The sequence below is a fragment of the Notechis scutatus genome, chromosome 2 (assembly GCF_049901735.1).
Source record: "Notechis scutatus isolate UNSWTSFEM ecotype Mainland chromosome 2, rNotScu1.2, whole genome shotgun sequence".
NCBI lineage: Eukaryota > Metazoa > Chordata > Lepidosauria > Squamata > Elapidae > Notechis > Notechis scutatus.
The window spans coordinates 117,968,963-117,990,227 of record NC_142010.1 but is presented as its reverse complement, the minus strand read 5'-3'; the positions used below and the strand labels follow the sequence as shown (position 1 = coordinate 117,990,227).

Below are 21,265 nucleotides of genomic sequence, written 5' to 3'. Positions count from 1 at the left end.
CTCTAAGCTATAGCATAGGAAAACTCTTCAAATTAGATGGAAAAATAACACAGCCCTTCCATTTTCCTCCAGATAGATTAATTTATTTTCATCCAGTCAAAAAATGAAACCATGATCCAGAAATCGTACATTTGATGTACTTTAGCATTATATGTATGTTTCCTGACTGAAAGAGGATAGTCAGATTTCTCCTATTGCTTGCAGTTCCTCACCTGAGAAATCTAGAATTTAAAAGCTCATTTGTGTGTCAGGCAAAATAAGCAGACAGGTATCATAAACAGATGTTACTAAAAGATTGAAACTGACCCATTAAAAAATAAAAACAAAAGGCTAAAAGGTCTTAAGGATGAGGACTGGCTCACACAAAAACAAGTTTTTGCCATGAAAAACCCTTATGCGCAGAAAAAAAAAGGAGGGGGGACATATAGTAAGCATAGTAGAAAGACATACCTCCAAAAAAAAACCTTCCAAACCAATGATGATGAATGAGGTCACTTCAATTACTGAAGAACCGAGCTACATGTAAGAGACAGATCATCTCTCTCAGATTAATATTTAGCACTAATCTTTCTCCAGCTGATAATTCAAGATGGGAAAGCACCCACTCTCTCTAATTCCTCGTAAAAAAAACCCATCTTGTGTCGTGCTCAAAATGTAGGTGAGCAACACATATTCACTCCCTCTGACTCACTATTCTTATTATTACACAATATATTTCTTATTATTTTTCAAATGTCGCGTCTAACCATTGCTATGCAAAATTTAGGGGGTTACATCAGCAAGATGCAAGGACCTCAAATAATATTGGTTCTTAAACAATAATTTGCGAATACATAAAGAGTTATAAAGAAACCATGTGACTTTTCAATAAAGCACAGAATAGACTTGAATCAGTTGTGGGGTGGGGGGAATCTATAAAGGTAAAGAATGCCGGTACATAAGAAACTGCAGAAAACCTTGAAAGCATTTAGGGACATTATCATACTTTAATTCTGCCTTTTAGCAGCAGTGGGAAAAATTGCCATTTAGCTTGCAACATTTCTTGTAATTGAGATGTAACTTCTACTTTATCTTCATAGAATAGTATGCCAAATGTCTGGGGAGCACATAATCAGATTAGCCAGGCTGGCACCAAAGATCAATGATTAGTATTGAGGCTCAAGGGTGCATTGTTGAAGCAGGATGAAGCACATACTCATAATGGAAAAAAATGGCCATTTTTTTTTTCCTTTGGGGCATCAGAAAAGACAAGAAGAAAGGGGGGAAATTACCTTTTTGAATAATTTTCTGTGCTTGCTTTCGGACTCTAGCATTGCGCAGAAATCGCCACTCCCTCTCTTTGCGGATCTGGCTCTCCAAATCATGCTCCTCAGGAATCTATCAAGCAGTTATGAAAAGATAGGAGAGCAGTACAATTACAAAACAAAACAAAGGCAGAGACTTGGTATATATTCTCATTGTGCTCTTTTTCATTGTTTATTTTAGTGTTCTATTATTTTAGTCCTTTCATTTTCTTTTTCATTATTGTAAGCCGCTTAGAGTAGCCCCCACAGTAAGACAGGCGGCAAATAAATTTAACAAATAAATAAAAATAATAGCTGTGGATGTGTGAAAGCCACTCCACTTTAATTTCTGAGGCGGTTTACTGTACTGGTCCCCCATCCCGTTTGTGTCAGAGGCACAGAGTGCTTCCATGTTGAAAGGATTAACCAGTGACATCACCATTGCCCCAGAGGACGTCTGTGGGAGCTCCTTTAATGTCCCCGTCAAGGAGCTGGAGCAAATGAGAGGAGCTCACCCGCCATGCAGCAGCACCCAGATTTCAAACATGGGCTTGCTAACCTCCAACCCAGCATCCTAACCATGTGAGCCACCATACTCCCCAGGCGTACTGACTAAGTAGCTGGACTAGAACCTGAGAAACCATGAGTTCATTCCTTAGGAATGGTAACCAGCTGGGTAACATTGGATCAGTCACTCTTCCTCAGCACCACCCACCCCACAGGGTTGTTGTGAGGAAATAGAAGCCTTGTATGTATATATGCTGTCTGTCATACAAAATAAAGATGAGATCTACTATAAAGCTAATAAATAATATGTTCATTTCCTTCTTTATTTCTACTTGGAGGAGATTCTTCAGTTTGGCTTGACTAAGAGCAGTAACAGGCAGATGGTTTTGTGCACTTAAACATGTGTCACATTTGGAGTCTAATATTATAAATGCTTTAGTTCCAGGCTAATCAAAGCCTGTGCTGTGCTTTTTAATCAATTAATATAAATTATTATACATTACTTCAGTGGTGGGATTCAAATTTTTTTACTACCAGTTCTGTGGGTGTGGCTTGGTGGGCGTGGCAGGGGAAGGATACTGTAAAATCTCCACTCAGAGGTGGTATTTGCCAGTTCTCTGAAAAAATTTCCGCTACCGGTTCTCCATAACTGGTCAGAACCTGCTGAATATAGCACCTCTACATTATTTTCGCAGGTAATTATTTTTTACTAAGTCTAAGGAAAGTGACATTTTCCCTTGAAAATTGCAGGGAAGTAGGAAAATAAAAGATGCACTGCATGAATACAAACTCCACAAACTAATAATGTCAGAATTAGAATCTTCTCAGTAGGGAACAGCTCTTTAAAAATGCATTTTTTAAGCCCAGGATTTGTAAATCATGTGATTCATCATCTAATATTTTAAAAGCTACAGCTTAATAAGGTCCAAGCCTTGCAGCATGTCTCTTTCTGGCTGTAAGTTCTTATATGAAGAGAGAGAGAGCCTTCTGTTATTTTTAAAGAGCCATGTAAATTGAGGACGCTTATATAAATGACTTATTATAGCAGATCTGTTTGAATCTAGTGGCTGCTTGCATAAATTGACAAAGGCATTGAGCCATTTTAATGTTGGTCTCTAAAGCTTTCTTCCATTTAAAAGAAGAGAATGGGATTTTTCCATTATTCTTTTCAAATACATGGCACCGTGAAGCATGTCTCAGGGAAACATAAATGCAGAAGGTGTAGCAGATGATTGCAGATAATCCCGTGGGGGGAATTCTGTGGTTTCTTTTTGCACAACTGGAAATACAGTAGTTGGAAAAACAGGGTTACATTTTCTACTTTAAAAGCACAGCTAGTAGAATCAGCATGCTGAAAGCAAAAGATGCTTTGCAGTCTACTTGCAAAAATAACATAAAATATTGTTCTCAAATCCTGATAGAATTAAAACATTCTGGGGAGGAGGAGAATGAAAAATTCCCTTTCCTTGAATAAACAAGCTTTCATTACAATTTTTTAATAGAAACTCGTGGATGATTTCCCCTTTGCCAATCAGCTGTTTCAAGGTAACTAACAATAATCAGAATGCTTCATAAAGTATAATTATAATTAAATGTAAACCAATTAATCACACAATTAACAAATATCAATAGTTTTTACTTTTTCTTTTTGAACAGAAATGGCATAGCCACCCTCTCTGCAGTGGAAAAATCCGAGAGGTCACAATTAGAAAGAAATTTAATTAAATATGTGAACCACTTTAACTATTTGGTAGTAGTCTTCCAAACATTACCAGGAGAAAGTTTTTCCCAGATTGAGGGGCCTTAGAGAAGTGTGGTTGTTACTATTTTTTCCCCTATACTAGGCTAAAATGCGCTTGGTGCCATAAATGTTATGAAATAAATCAAAATACAAATTTGCTCTTACAAAGGACATGAACTCATATGTGTTCTCATATGTTTTGTTTTTCTAGTTCTCAAATGCAGGGGTCCCCAAACATTTTTGATTCCTGGACTGGCGGTGGCTTTGGCGGTGGGAGGAAATGGTTTTGTGCTCGCAACCTAAATCCACACATGTGAAAATGAAGCTTCACTGGCCTGGATCCCAACGGGCTGTGGGACACTAACAGTCTGTGGTTCAGGGGCTGAGGGCATATCAAATATGTGTATCAAATATGGTGCTACATTTCCTCAATCTTTGGCTGAAATTTATCTACATACAAGCTGATTTAGGCCCTTTAATTTCAGAAGACAAATTTCAATCTATGTGTAAAGGAACCTGAAGAAAATCTGTTTGATCTAGTGGTTAAGGTACCAGGCTAGAATCTGGGAGATGGTGAGTTCTAGTACTGCCTTAGCCATGAAAGCCAGCTGAGTGATATTGGGCCAGTCACTTTTTCTCAGCCCAGTCCATCTCATAGGGTTGTTGTTGTACGGAAAATAGGGAGAGGTATTAGATATGTTCACTGCCTTGAGTTATTTGCAACAATAATGAAGATGGGGAAAAAATCAAGATAAAATAAATAAATTGATGTCCTGAACTTGTTATCATATTGTTTTTAGAACCCTTTAAAGAAAGAATCAGATAATGTATCTGGGATTCAGATGTACAAGGAAAAGGAATTCAGTTTTCAGTTGTTTGTATGCAGGATTCTGTGCTTCTGCCACCTACCTTTCCCATACCATATAGTTGACATATTGATGGGCTTTTATGCTAGGTCAATTCATTAGTATTCCCTCAGTTCTAATCCTAGGCAGCTATCACAGCACATTACTTAGGTAATGTTTCTGCCTTCAGGGGATTGGTGAGATGGAGAGCTATCTTCTTCTATGCTGTTTTATAAGGTTATTGATGAGATATTGATTGTATTCTTTTTAAATAATTTTTCATGCAAAATTCACATTTTAAAGCATAATGAAGTTTTGAAACATGATACGCTTTGTGATTTTTCTGTCCTTTTTAAATAGTCCTTTTTAGTTTTTATTTAATGGAAAAAAGTTGATTATAATATGAAATTAAATTTGATAGTGCAGCCTCCATAGTCATTCTAAATGGGGAAGAAAAAAGAAGGGAGGAATTTAGAGAGAAATTGTAGCAGTTCCCTGTCTGGTTCAAACAAGAGTAGTATATTCACTCACCCTTTATAGCCCTATGTCTTTTTGGACCAGACTAACTGAAAGACCATCTTTTTCCAAGCTTTTCTACTTGTCAAATCCAACTAAGCAAACTAGGCATGCTGCAGACCCTGTCAGCTGTTGCTGATTGGTTGAAAGTAGAAGATGGGCTTTCTCTGCTGTAGCCCCTGCCTTATGGAACATTTTCGCCTTGGAGATTAGACTGGCTCCACCCCTGTTGATTTTTTGCAAAGCTTTAAAAACTTGGCTATGTACCTGGGCCTGGGGCTCAGAATGTGTGAGGGTCCTGTTACTTGGTTTTACTATTAGCTGATTAATCATCACAGTTGCTGGTTGTACTTATGTATTTTGTGGATGTTTTTACTCTTTTAATGTTTAAACTATTTTACAATTTTAGGACTGTAAGCCGCCTAGAATCACTTGGTTGAGTTGGGGGGCTACAGAAATTCAATGAACGAATGAAACGATCAATTAGTAATGTGACTCTGAATGGTTCTGGTTTGGTTACCACCATGGCATGACTCGCAAAACTGCTGCCATATGTGGCCTCACTTGATTATTTCCTATTGCCATTAGTTCAAATGGATACTCTTATTGAGGAGGGGGAAATTCTTTTGTACGCGTCCAGTTCTGCTTGATGCTACATAGCCAACCTGCCTGATTAAAATTCAATGAGCACCAGATAATAAACATAAATCTACTTTTAATGTTAACATTTAAAAACGTCAGCAAAAACCATCTAAATCTGGAGATGAAATAAGGAAAACGCATCGGCTGAAAAAGAAAAGGCTTCTGGCAAGAGTAGTTTACCCAAATCTCTTTGATCTATAAAATTGGTACTCTTTCTTATGACAGAATTTGCTTGAAACCACTTGGTGTAGAGATCTGCCACACTAACTTGCTCATTAAAACTAGTTTCTATAAATGATGGTCCTACTGATTAAGGGATAGCTTAATCAGGTAGCTTTCCAACTGCAAGCATTTCTATTTTAGCTGAAAGAATCCTTCTTTCAGTTCTTAAAACCGCCTGCATTTTGCAACGACAGTAGTTTACAACTATTTTTTAAAAATAAATTAAAACAAAGCTCAACCCAAATCCATCACTCAGTCATCAACAGCTTTCTCTACTGACCCAGGGCATCAAATATGCAAACCTCATGGCTTTTATCAGCACCATCAAAGCTGGTTCTGATCAAGGATTTGGAAGTGTTCTGAAAGAAATATGCAGCTGCATTGTTGGCATGAAAATACACATTTTAATGAAATAATAATTTTTGAGGAAGAAGATAAGAGAACACTGTCTTTGATTATTCTAATTAGGCTTGCTGTTTTCAAAGACAAATATTCAAATTAAGCTCTTCTGCTTTCATGCCCATCTCTTTTGAAATTATTATTCATGACATGATGAACATTTTGCTGAAAAGAAAGCCGGTGTAACTTGGAAACCAATATGGCACCCAGACAGATTTGATTTTGTTGTTATTAAAAAATCAGAAGTGGTTTCTTTTTAACTTTGTTGAGAAAAAAGGGCTATACCTCACAAAAGACTTTAAGTGAAATAATTTAGATTAGTCATCAGCATCTAGTCCATTCAAGACATATCAAATAGAAAAATAACTGCTCTCTGTTGCTTCAAAGGTCAGGAAAGCAAATGTGGGCTAAATATTAGTGGAAGCATTCTAACAATTTAAGATATGTGAATGAGGTCCAGGCTGGACAGCCATCTGCCAAGAATACTGTGGCAACATCCCGAATTGCAGATTTTGAATCAAGGAAAGAATTTAAATGAACGACCTTGAAGATTTTTTTTCTCTAGAATTCTACATAATCGAGGATAATCATCAAACTCGTATCACATGGACCCAACCTACCCAGTAAAAATATAATCAATCCAAGTCCAATCATATTACTATGCAAATTGCTTCTTGGGCAGCCCATCTTCTTCAAACAAATCATAACAGAAATTACTTTGCTAGATAACTGATTTAAATTTTTTTTTTCTCCAGCAGGTGGGTTTTTTTTTTTTTTTTTGCAATAACTTAAGGCTTATTACATGGGGAACGACAAACAGCCAGCAGCACATCATGGAATAACCAATCTCCAGTTAAAATGCATAAAAACATATTCAAGTAGAGAAACATTATACTTTAATGAATACCTCATTTTACAGCAATGTATTAGAAGAAGATATGAAAAGGTGGTATCAAGAAAGTAAATGACTTTAAGCTGCAATCAGAGGAGGCCAGCAAGAAATGAGGGGTACAGAGGCAGAGCAACACTCATGGGGAAAAAATATAAATTGACAAGAAAAAGGTGATTGTGAACAGAGCTGGAGGACAGTAAACAAATAATACTTAAAATCTGAGACTGAGCAGCTATATAATTGGAGGAGGAATTAAATACAACACAGAAGGAAAAAGAAGGGACAGAAAAGGTTGGAAGGGTTTTAAAATGCAAAAGCAAAGGAAGAAACAAAAGGATGGAAGAAAAATAGATCAAGTCATCTAAGAAGGGCAGGTGGGTCGGCTGTGATCAGTTAACAAATCCAGAGGTTGGGAGAAGAAAATATAGGTAGTCCTTGATTTACAACCATTCAAAATTACAATAGTACTAAAAAAAAAGTGACTTATGACCATTTTTCACACTTACGGCCGTTGTGGCATCCCCATGGCCACATGATCAAAATGTAAATACTTGGCAACTGACTCATATTTATAATGGTTGCAGTGTCCCAGGTTCGTGTTGTCATCTTCTGACAGGCAAAGTCAATGGGGAAGCCAAATTCACTTAACAACCATGTTACTAACATGTTAACAACTGCAGTTATTCACTTAACAACTGCCTTACTTGGCAACAGATATGTTGGGCTCAATTGTGGTCATAAGTCAAGGACTACCTGTAGACCGGGGTGTCAAACTCAAGGCCCAGGGGTCAGATTAGGCCCCCGGGGTACTTAGATCTGGCCCGCGGGGCTGCCCTGGAAACAGTAAAGGACCGGCCCACAGTCCCCTTGCAGCAAAAATGGATCTAGGGAGGGCCACAGGTGGTACTCGGGAGCCCATTTTTGCTGGCACTCAGGCCATCACAGTTGCCCCTGACTTGAGAGATGTTGAGCTGGCCATTCCCCCCACCAAACACAACCCTGATGCGGCCCTCAATGAAATTGAGTTTGACACCCCTGCTGTAGACTATTACAACTGTACCTTCACAAAACAAGCTAGCAATGAAGTAGAGTACTATAGTAATATACTTCTGGGTGGGGATATCTTCCCTAGCTGTGAAGTTCAACTCAGCTCTGCAAGACTGGAAGTGGATTAAGTGAAGGGCAAGTGGAGATGATCTGACTGTACTTCATCGAGAAGTTGCATCTTTACTGAATCAATGTAAGAGTGCATGTTGCTCAGTTCTAGCCCATATGTTTATACCCACATGCTGTAGGGTAATTTATATGTAGCTCTTTGATGCTGAATTGCCAGCAGAAGACAAGGCATTGCAACACAATGTGCAAAAACCTGATTAAGCTTCTTCTTGATTTATATATTCCTAATAAAACTGGACTACGAAAGTATCCCGCTCCTTCTTCAAAATAAATCATGCTAATAGGTGCCTTAGCTTTATTGCTCTGAAAAAATGAAAATCAAACTATACATTCACAAACAAAAGGAAATCTACATGCCTTGCAGGTGGCAAATGTTTTTAGAAAGTGAATTGTTGGCCTTCACTGCCATCTGCAGTTTGATGCCCTCCAGGTAGGTTGAACACATGTAGCTTCAATTCAGATGTTCAAGAGTTCAGTTTGATAAAAGAAGCAGGCTCTCTCCCAAGCAATGGCTGATCTAATCCACCAAGCAATGGGCCAATCTTATCTAATCTAATCCAGTCTAATCTTCAAAGGCATCCAGTCTTTTTAGCAGCTAAGCAGGCAGTCAGCTGTACCCTTTGGCTATTCTTCCATTTTCAACAACTTCTTTTCAGCTAATGTAATAACACACTCACACACCTCTAATTAATAAATAATTGGCTGGATTTTTTAAAAAGCCTTTTTGTACTCCAAATTAGGATGCACTATCAGACATCTTCTTAAAACAGATGCAGCATTTTATCCTAGCTGCAGAGGAAAAAAACCTCATCTGTGGACCATTTGGAGACAATTAAGGTGTAGATAAGGAAATGAAATGTTTGATTGAATCAACAGATCCCCTCTCTTGGCTTTTCATTTCCTTATCTACACCTTAATTGTCTCCAAATGGTCCACAGATGAGTTTTTTTTTCCCTCTGCAGCTAGGATAAAATGCTGCATCTATCTTAAGAAGATGTCTGGCCAGATTCCCTGATGCAGAAATATTTCTTTTGTGATTAAAGATTTAAATATTTGGGACTTTTTAGTTGGGGGGGGGGGAGAAACCTGATGATTAAAGTGAGATTTATAAAGCAAATAAAAAAATGAGGAGAGAGACAAATGTTTCTTCCTCACATATTATATTGGAACTGAGGGCCATCCGGCAAAACTGACGCAGGAGATTTAAGAGAAAACATTCTTCATTCAAAGTCTAATTAGCACATGGTGTTCACTCTGCTGAGGTACAGTGAAGTTACTGGCTTAAATGACATGACAAAGAACCATCTGGCTTAGTGCAGATGGCTAAACAGAGTTCTAACTCACCTTACATCAATTGTTGGAAAAGGCCAACTGCCTTTGTGGCTTCTTATGAGCTTAGCCTACCTCGCAGAATGTCAGGTCCTGGGTTTGGTGAACCCGTGGGTCTGCCAGTAGGGCTTTGCTCATGCTACATTCGCCTCGCCTATGCTTCCTTCAGTCTTTAAAAAAGCCTGTCTGTGATAAATGAAATATAAGCTTTTGTTCTATTCTTTCCGATGTGGGTTTCCCAGAAGTGTGTGGGCGTTTTGGAATAGTGCTAGATGATTAGGATTATGATAAGCTGCAGATTTCTAATACTTTTTGGCCTCCATTCAGAAAGAAACCAATTACAATTCAGAAAAAGACATCTACCGAGCTGTCTCATGTAAAAGCTAATGAAGCTGTTCTGTTCTTTACCCAGATCAAGATGAAAACAATCAGAGAAGGTTGAGGAAATAGTGACAGGCAGTAGATTTATCAGTTGCAGCAACAAATCACTTTATAGGAATCACTGTACTGATTCCCAGTGTCAAATCTGTTTCTTCCAAAGCTTTTTTCCTTAACACTTTATATTCCTGATCGCAGCACTGCAATGGTTTGAACTGGAGGTAAAAACATGCTTTGAAATGTTTGTGTGTAAACCAAACATGTGTAGGCGGCATGCCCCCCCTACACATATTGCTTTCTGGGTGCTAGCGCAAGCGCACGCACAATTTTTGGCACAGGAGCCCAAAAAGGTTAGCCATCACTGGTTTAAGGTCACCTGCCTTGGCCAAGAGGTTGTACTAAAAACTGGAAGACCTCCAAAAACTGGAAGACCTGCCCTGGGATTCTGTGGTTCTGATTCTTGCCACCTGGACTGAGTTGCCATTTAAGAAACCAACTATGAAGCCCACCCTATGCCCTCCGATCTTTTGGCTGTTTATATCTAGTATTTCTGCCGTGGCTTTTCCAGCCTCCTCACAATATTTCACACACCTTCATTGTCTGCCTGCAACTCCTCCACCCAAGCCAGACACCAAGCTGCTGGTTCAGACATACCCACTGCATATCTTTGCTAAGTTTGAGGCATGGCTGAGAATAATTTTGTACCTACACAATAAGATTACCTCAATTCTCTTTTTTCTATTGGAGAAAAAAAGAGGTTTTGTTAGTTTCCATCCAAGGAGCAACAAGAGGAAACATTCCAACCAGCTATGTGGAAAGGAAAGAATTAGAGTGAGGGGGAATTTTTTTTAAAATTGTTCTAAAAACCCCAATGTATTGCAAGAGAACAGGAAAAAAAAGAACCTCACAAAAATGAAATGATGTGTTTGAAATATATAATCACTTTAAACAAACCTTAAAACGTACATTAATATGTACCCATACAGTATATCCCCAAAGAAGGTGGAAAACGTTGTGAGATTAAAGAACACAAAGCATATGCAAAAACTATACAACCGTCCAAAATTAAGTTCAAGCCAGAAGCTGGGTACTGAGGTGGAAAAGAAGAAACAGCTTTGTTCTTTTGAGTCTCTGATAAAAGGGTGTGTGTGTGTGTGTGGGAATCTACAAAAAAATGGAACATCTATGGAAGCAAACTGCTGCAGTGATCAGTTTCTCCCTAAGGAATAAGGATTTAGCAAAAAATATTGGACATAAGACTTTTTTTTAAACTTGGAATGTGTATAGTAATCAGGATCTTTATTGCTTTTGAGGTTTATTTTCTCTTTGTAAGTCCACTGACTCTCTTACTTGGACACAACCCAACAGCTTCTTTTAACTTGCTCAGTCTTTTTTTCTATGTATTAGTTCTACAAGACTTTTAGCAGCATTGTATATTTAATTTCTCCAACACCGATTATGTTTTGCACAAGACTTCATTTAAAAGGAATATTTATGCCTTCATTTTTTTTCTGTACACACACAAACACACATTTTTCCCCTGGATTTATAACACTGATAACTCTGAACTAATTATTCCCTGCGAGGTTGAGCTGATTTTCAAAGGGGTAGCAATGATTTCCCTAGTCACATGCCTCAGTGCTACAGACAGAGCCGGAAAATGGCACCCAGAATTCAATTCATTTTTATCAAAAAAAAATTCTCATACTTGCTAGTAAGGTCCTCAGGCTGTGGAGTCTGTGTCTATCTCCATATTTGGGTTAGAGGAGAAGATGCCTTGGAAGGCAGATGGTGACTGCACTAACTACTAAGCTGCTACACAAAGTAAAATATTTCTGGGAAAGGAAGTTTGTGACCTCCAATTATTCACTATTTGGATTCTACTCTGCTATTACTTAGTGCAAAGGATCTTTCTGCCTTCAATCCAAAGTGTTATACAGTTCACCTCTTAGAATTCCTTTGGGCCACAACCATCACAATGTTAAAGAATAAACATGTTTATTAATAAAGGAGAATATTTGTAGCTCAGGGTTGAAATGAGGGGTCTTTGGTGCTCTCTGACTTTCTGGCTTTCTTGTAGACGTTTCATTATCCAAACTAGGTAACCATCAGTGCTACTAGCTCAGAGAGCACCAAGGACTCTTCAACTATGTTTATGGATGCTTTAAGAATGTTTCTCTGCATTCTTTTCCATAAGAGTGTGTTTCCAGTCACACGGTCTAATTTTCAAAGAACAGATCTTGGAATCTGTTCTTAGACCTGAACAACAGCTTATGTAATTCCAAGTTCAGTTTTAAGTATTTTCAGAACTCCGGAGGTGGTGGTGAAAGCAGGTTTGATTTAATGAGCATGCTTGCAAGTATAAATTACAAGTCTACCCAGCAAAAAGGATGAATGCCTTTTGTCTGATAAAAAGTTTGATTGAGTCAATATATCATAGCCAGATTGATTTCTGAATCAAGCTGATGATTTACAATCCTATCAGTCCCTGTGCAAAAAAAGAAAACCTTGACAAAAATCCGATGCCCTCCTCTCCTTCAACACTTTTTCAACTGCTACATTTGCTACTACATAGCTGGCACGAAATAACCTAAACCACTTGTCTATTGATATTTAGCTTACATTTCAGCATTGTGTTAATGCAATTAATTAACATTCCCAGAAGGCAGAAAAAGTCTTTATTTTTTCATAAACCAAGTGTGTATTTGCAGGAGAAAGAAAGAACATTTTGGATTAAAAGAATGCGGTATTCATGCATGTGAATTTATAGTTATATGAAAAACAGCATAATTTTCTTCCTTGATTGCCAAACAATTCAGACTTTATTTCATACATTCAGTATTAAATTGTAATACATTTTAAAAATTATTTTATAGAACATTATTAAAGAATGTGCCATTTCTGATGCCATCCGAGTCTCTGCAGTATATGTTGTATCTATCTATATATATATAAAAAAACTAGGCTCCAGAGTCAAACAACTCCAGAGTCAAACTAGGCTCCAGAGTCAAACAACCATATGGAAGTCATTTGCTATTGTCTCTTGGGGGATGCTATTTCAATGATCCAGTCTAATCTATAATTTTGGTATTTCCTGATAGCCAAATACAGGTAATCGTTGAGTTACGAATGTAATGGAGCCTGCCCATTACATTCATAATTTGAGGATTCATAAGAATGAATCACATAACTGGAACATGTTCACTGCCAGCTTTTGTCCACGCATTCGCTAATTGAATGCACGGGTCATTAAGTGCATGAGGTATCTCAGTGTGGGGAAGGCCGTGGGGGTGGGAAAGATACCTAGTGATGGAATAGGTCACCCAAGGCCTCCCCAGCCCACTGAAATACCTCATGCTTCCCCACTCCCATTCTGCCGTGCTGGACTCACCCATCCGCCTTTGCAGAGAATGGGTGCCTGAAATCATGCAAGATCACAGCCCCCAGAACCTTTTACTCTTGGTGCGAAAAGCATTTGCAAGCCGACCGGGTAGGCTGGAAGGGAAATCGTCCTGTTCTCCTTTCCCTCAAGGGGAGGGGGGAATAGAGTGAATGTCGCAGTGCCTCTGTGGTCAGAGCGAACGATGCCATGGTCCTGCAACATTTATAATTTTAGGACTTTGTCATAAACACTTGGGGGGGGGGGTTATTGCGTAACTTCAAATGGTTGTAACTTGAGGATTACCTGTACTAATCAGGTTTGATCCTGCCTAACTTCTGAGTTTAAAGTAAGTCAGGCAAGTCTTGGAGTTGGCTTTATTCATTCTTATGACAGGAAAGTACAAGCTGGGTCACAAGGAAGCAGCCCTCCTTAAAGCATTTCCTTTGGATACCTTTCAGCCTATGTCTGTCTGTCAATCTGACTTGTTTGAAGAAGATTCTGTCTCCTCCCCTTGGCCAATCAAGTAGCTGATATGCGGCAGCTGAAGCAGAACCCATGCCTTTGATTGGCAGAAAGCAAAACAGGGAGTTGTAGGCAGAGCCTTGCCAACACCTCTTTTCATTCACCAGTCTCAGGATGAAGCTCCTGATCCAAAAAGAGGCTGCCAGGATCATCAACAGAACTGAAGGACTCATTCACAAGCTGCCATGTGACACTAGGCACACTTGCAGACACACAATCACAATAAACAAAAGGTAAAGATTTCCCATGTCCAGTTGTATCCAACTCTAGGGGGCGCTGCTCATCTCAATTTTTTAGCCATGGGGGCCAGTGCTTTCCAAAGACTCTTTCTGTGGTCATGTGGTCAGCATGATTCTATGCCAAAGGTGCATGGAACACTGTTAACTTCTCACCAAAGTGGTACTTATTTATCTACCCACATTTGCATGCTTTTGAACTGCTACATGGGTAGAAACTGTGGCAAGTAAGGGGAGCTCACCCCATCATGTGGCACTTGGATCTCAAACCCAGGCTGTCAGTTTTGAATCTGACAAGGTCAGTGTGTTTTAACCGCTGAGCCATTATGCCTCATTCATGATAAACAAAGAAGAGTGTAAAAGAAACATCATTAGTGCACTGCTTGCTGAAAAAGAGAGGTGACATTTGACAAGGTGATATTTGACAAGGGAGTGAGGAGAGGAAGCAAAATAACAAATGAAGTTCAGGAGATGTGGGAGACCCGAGTCCCGAAAGTTATCTCTGTAGTTGTGGTTCTCTTTTTAAGTGTTAAAGAATAGACCAAAATAACCTGGTTATTGCTTAGACAACACTAAATATAGCCTTTTATGTATTTGGGGAATCCTCAATTTCTCATATAAAAGTATCTGTTTTTTAATCAAATGCAACACACAAGAACATATCAGAGACTGTGATTTTACTCTAAAGGGGAAAAAAATCAAGAATAATCAGGTATTGAATTAGAAAATAAAGAATTTCCAATGGTAGTTTAAAAATGATAACCCAAAGAGCAAGGCAAATGCACACTTATCTGTACTATTTTAAAATTCTCAGTTTCTTTCAACATGTCTCAAATGGCTTAAGTCAACATATTTCACTAGGCAGCTCCTTCATGCATTTTTGAGCATGTACAGTATATTGCAAAGTAATTGTTTGGTAGAACAAACTGGGCTTGCTTACACACACACATTCATTCAGGGATGCTAAATAATATATATATTTCTTTAGATGTGATTCAATTAATATTTATAAGATTGAAAAAGACATATCATTATGTAGCGTTAACTGCATAATCTCAGAGCATGGAACAGCGGAAACACTAAATGTCCAAACATTAACATTTCTTGGTTTCAGCAAATATAGCCAAGAACACAACAGTTCAGAACAGGACCAAAAAGAGAAGTTAAAATAAAGTGTGGTAATCTTGAAATGTGGCAGTGGGAACGAATGGGAAGGAAATTTGCTTAAAATAATTTTGTAGATTTAAGCAGATGTCTATTAGGGGTATTTGTGGAAAAAGTTCCATATTCTAAGGAGATAAATTTACAGGCTTCATAACATAATACTTTTTCTTCTCTACATTATACTGCTGGAAAAAAACCTCTCTATTTAACAACATTGTAATTTAAGGAATTTAAAGCACTGCAGATATGTTTAAGTCCCTGTTTTGTTAAGCACTCAAGCACTCACATAAATACATATAGACAATGTTCACAAAAGCATGCATTTTGATTAGGAGTCTGGAGTGATTTAATAGATTAATAAGGTACTACTCTGGTGAAAAGCTATTTTCAGAAAGCAGACAAATGCTTTTAATTACCATTGGGAGTTTATATATTGCCCATTTCAAATGTTAAAATAACCATTATTACCCTTTTTTTTCTTTAAAAATTGTTAAGATACTATTCTTTAGATGTGGAAACAAAGTTTGTCCAAAAAGATTTGCAGGGGTCCCAAAGGCTTAAAACTTGCAAACATTCCAAATTACTAACATTTCCAAATGTTTCACTTGATGCAGACAATAGTCATGGGCATTAGGAGAAAATTATTTATGTATGTTTCGTGACTGAAGTACCAACTATTTATTACTTAAGCGATTGCTTTGGTGATTAATATTACAAAAGGGAAAACCAGGTTTGCAAATTTATTTATGCATTAATCACGCTTATATGGCCCCCTATCTAACCAAAAGTGACTCCAGACAGCATGAAAACAACTAACAAATATAAAAATAATTATTATAAAAATATAAAAGTCATTCTTAAAAATTAAAATGTGTTTTTAAAATACTACAGATTGTGTCATTATGAGCCAAATGCCCTCTAGAGTCACAGTTGTTTCTTCATGTAATAGTTATATACTCCAGTGCTTCATACTGATTGATTCTTGGTCTTTTTTCCTTATCCCTCTCTGGCAAAATTTGCCCCTGTAATATATGTTGGAGCATCAAATGCAAACTACATTATTTCTATTAACTGAAAATAAAGTGCTGCTGTGATAATCAATATAACAGCAAGATAAGGTTTAGTCTTCCTAAAAATAATAGGCAGACTGCTGAGAGGTCTTTATTTTACTTTTATAAAAGACTTCTCTCACAAATGACCTTCTGAAATATGGTCATTGCCTAAAAAGCTGAAGGGAATGGGATAGAGAGTTTATTTCCAAATGATGATGTGAACCCCAAAAGGCACAGTGGCCAACAGCAAAGAATAAAAACAAATGAATCAGATGATGAGCCCGAGACAGAAATCCATTTATGCTGATCAGCCTTTTATCAAACCAGGAATATGCAACCTATTTATTATTTGTGGCAGTGGCAGCCATTCCCAAGAACAGATGCAACTGCTTTAAATAGTTGAATATGGCTTCTACACTCATACTCCTGCATACTCTTTCCAAGATTGAGTCCAAACCATTGCTATCTAGTGGAGCCCAAGAAGAGAGCTGTGGTCCTCTCGAATATCAGTCCCTCGGAGATCAGAGGTGCCTTGACCCTGCTGATATGGCAAGGCATTGAAACTTTGGCTTTGCAATCATGACTGGGGCCTCAATAATATGGGTGAGCCCATTTCTTGATCTTGATTGGGTTAACTGAGTTTCTCAGCTGCTATGTTATTTGTTATTTTATGTTATTCCAGTTGATTTTAAACTTGTATAAACTTGTTTTTTTACTATGTTTTTATTCTGCTTTTTTAGCTGTTAGCCACCGAGGGTCATGTACAGATAACTTCTGCTTAGTGACTGATTTGTTTAGTGACCATTCATAGTTACAACAGAGATGAAAAAGTTACTTTATGACCAATCTGTGCATTTGCCCACATCTGGAAAGCCAAAGAAAGCTGAACTAACAGTCATGGTTTCACTCAGCAACACTTTGTTTAAATATGGAGTTGCCAGTACCACTTGTGGTCAGGATACAATGACAGCCTCTATGTGAAATAGGCAGCCATATAAACTTATGAAATAAATAAATAACCTTAACAGATTTCTAATATTATCATCTCACCTGTTGATCTCACCAACATCAGTAAAAATTACTCTATGCAGCAGAAAAATATGGCACACCCATTCTACAGAGCTATGGATCAGGTATTTCTAACATTTATCTAGGTTTATGTTCTTTTCTATAAATTCCCTCATTTCCCTCATCTTCATTCTTTAAGCTGATTTGTCTCTCTAACCCTATCATATATGGATATTTGAACAGATTTTGGAAGGAATGGAGCTGCAAGAGAGGAGAGAAGAGAAAATCTCATAACATGAGCCCATGTACACAGAGAAGATCCTTGTTTGCATCCTGATACACATTTTGGAATGTATAACTAAAACTATATTAATATTAATATTCCATAAACTCACACTGTAGATTTCCATGGAGACAGTCTATTTTGAGATTTTCCCCCCAATATTATCTAATACCAAATGTTTATTTTCATACAAGTGCTATGCTTTAGTTTTCACTTCAGCAAGTATTATAACTCTTAGGCTTAGCACTCCATTTGTTATTCATACCAAGAATAAAATTACACTTCTGATCCTATCCTGGCTACCAGGATATACTTCTTAATATCCATTTATAACCATGGCATTATTATGAAAACTTTACTTGTGAGCACAACATGACTGTCAATATATGTGTAATCTGAGTCAACTATTATTATAATGCTTCATTAAGCATGATTAAAGCTCCTGGATAATTTTCCCATATGAAGATCCAACTTTTGCTAATAGGAAAATAATATTTTGCTAGAATTAAATTATGCCTTAGGCCTAGTATTATTATCGACCACAATTTAATTATTCTCAATATCTAAGGTGACAAGAGTTGTTCTATTCTCAATATGCCTTTTATTTCTACAATGTTTTGTATGGGGATCATAGAATCCCATAGATTCTCTTCATTCTGCCAGGATTCTATTCATTATGATATATTTTCATGTAATGTCAAGCATTTTAGATATCTGTTCTGAAGTTCATCTGAGACAACAAAGAGGTAGAATGTTAATTACCACAACATTCTCAGGTAGCATAAGAGTGTATGGTTTAAATAAACAATAAACTAGGAGCTCACACATTATGGCTTTTCACAACAGACAAATTCATAGCATATAAGCTAAAATCTGGACTGTATTTGTATAAAATCCTCACACTTAATCTATATACAGCCATTCATCTTTTCTAGCTATCTTATTCCATTATATATGAGATAGGATTAATGGGAAAAATTAATAAAGAGCAAAATATAAAATTGTCCTATTTATGACATTAGATGTAACATCAGCACCATGAATTTAACTCAGCTCCATAGTGGGGAAGATGAATTTATCTTTTGTACACTTCCCGGAGTACAGTTTGAGTTTGGTGGTTATATATACACATAGCACTAAAGCAAGATGAGAGAGGAGGGAGCAGGATTTTCTTTGAACACAATTCTCTGTAGTAATTAGCAAAGATATAGAAAATACAGCTGTTTACACAAAATGTTCAGCCAGCTGCTTAGAAACCATCTTTCCCAAATCATTGTGATAATCTTGGTTTCATTATTATACATAATTTACATAGCAATGTTTGAGATACAACTCATCTCTTGTTCATACTCCAGTGAGACAGGTTACTATTGTACATGTTTTTACTGCTGGAAACAGGCAAAAATAACAGTAATGCAAGGCATCTTTGGAAAACACATGCTTAAAAATCTAAACACAGCACACTGGATTACTTTCAGGCAATAGCTTGGGCCCTTTATTAAGAGACTTTATTCATTCTATTAATCTCCCCCAAATAGTGGTTCCTCATTAGATAGCACTGGGGAAAACTGCTCCCATAGCCATGCAGCAAATATATTAGCTAAGATAGCAGGTTGGAGAAGAGATCAGTCCCATTAGATCCAAATGGTTTTTCACCCAAACTATGAATCCACCAAACAAATACAGGTGCAAATCAGCAGCTCAGTCAGGAAGGATCTCTCCATATAAGCACAAAGTCTCTGAGCTCAGCTCATGAACCTCTTATGAGTACAATTCACTCAAAAATCTATTCTTGGTTTTCTCTCAAGGGTTTTCTTTCAGCAATTCAATTTAGTGTGACAAGAATCTTCTAGTTATTCTTATTGTTAGAATTTGGGGGTCGGAAACTATTGCCAATTTATTGCCTGTCATCTAGGCAGGGAATTATAACTGGACTTTGATTTGCTTTCGGCCCAGCTAGTGACAGTTCTGGCTGTTCAACTACAGTTTCCATCTGCAGAAGTAATTCACCGTATATTTTTTAAAAGACGCAATTACGGTAAACAAGGTTATCATATAGGTACATTACACCCTGGAGCAGGGTTTTGTTGCATCTCCCCGATGAATATGCTTTCCAGTAAATTTTGTTTGCCTATGTATTGTAAAAAAACTGACTTTTTCAATCAATGGTCAACAAATTACATAAAATCCTAACTGAAAAGGAGACACAGCAATGTTCACACCTGCATCAACCATTGTCCTGTTTCTTTGCCAATGCAAAATTTAGCTACCATATGAACGATACTTTCATATTTGGGGAAAGGATGTTCCCATAATACTTCTCCATTCTTTCTGGATATTGAGACAGTAGAGGTAATACAAACCTATTTCTAAATATCCCTACGGAAGTTACAATATCAGAACACAAGATGTATATAGTAAGTTTGAATTAGCTAGAAGTTGCATTTGCTTTCTGCATATAATGATTCTTTTTCTTTATAGGGCTTATACCTGGAAATCTCTCATACATATATATCACAGTATATATATTCTGAGGTAAGAAATTTTATGCATAATGCAGAAGAAGAAATAAGGAAGTAAGGAAAGTAAGAATTTTAAAAAAGATTTGAGATTTAAAAATATTGTTTGGTTTAAAACATAATTAAAATTAAAAACATTGTTGACTCAACACCATACACTATAGTTCCCCATTCTTTTCTATGCTGATAAACCATCTTGATTTGATCCCATTTATACTGTTTATTTAAACATTCAAGAATCTCATAAGCCCTATCCAATTATAAGTTTCTCCTTTCCCTTGTTCTTCCCACTATTTCTTTATATATTATTTTGCAATTCAATCCTAGTGAAATCTCTTTATATGAAAGTCTATTTCATTGTATAGTTATTTTGTACTGGTTACTTATTTTGGCATTTAGCCTTACATTTATAGACCCTAGACCATAGAATAATAGGGTTGGAAGGAATCTTGGAGGTCTTCTAGTCTGACCCCCATGCCCATGGCAGGAGATTCTATACCATTCTGGACAACTTTCACTGATTAGTTTTTCTCACTGTCCAGAAACGTCTCCTTAGTTCTAGGTTGGGGCTCTCTTTAATGATCTCCCATTTTTGTCCCCATCTCTCATGGTTTTACCACATAAATATCTTAATTAAGCCATTCCCATTGTAATCAATTTATATTTGTGTTTCTTCTGATATAGTTCTGTAGAGCAAAGTGGGCAAAAGCAATCATTTTTGCTTCTTTGAAGTATCCATTTCAGAGTACCTATTATATCTGTGATAGTATTTGCATGCCCTAAAATGCATCAAGTTATTTTTTTTCCACATTTAGTAAATAATCCACAAAGGCACACAAATTATTCTACTTCCCCTATTTTTTGTCATTTACATATAACTTGCAAATGTCCACTTAATTTTTCCTGTGAAATTCAATAGGGTCTTTGATGCCCTCATTTTCATTTCCATGCTCCTTTATGCCTCATATAATCTATCTAACATTTGCTGCAAACAATTAGAATTCACAGCTAAGAACACAGGATCATTTGCATATAAAAGTATACAGGCGTTTATGTTCCTAACCAAGACATGTCTACTGTCACTAAAAGCACTCCATATATTTATCCCTACAAACATTAAACAATTAAGTAGATGCCTTACATTCTTGACTTATTCCTTGTTCAATGCT

The 21,265-nt window shown here is 37.1% G+C and overlaps 1 protein-coding gene across 3 annotated transcripts in view; it reads right to left on the bottom strand.

The window, feature by feature from the left end:
* RPTOR (regulatory associated protein of MTOR complex 1) overlaps positions 1-21,265 on the bottom strand; it is a 409,502-nt gene that overhangs the window by 52,431 nt on the left and 335,806 nt on the right. For all 3 annotated transcript variants that reach the window (XM_026667263.2, XM_026667262.2, XM_087955978.1), the window contains one exon: positions 1,272-1,377. In XM_026667263.2, the coding sequence (XP_026523048.1) occupies positions 1,272-1,377 (106 nt within the window). The remainder of the gene's footprint in view (positions 1-1,271; positions 1,378-21,265) is intronic.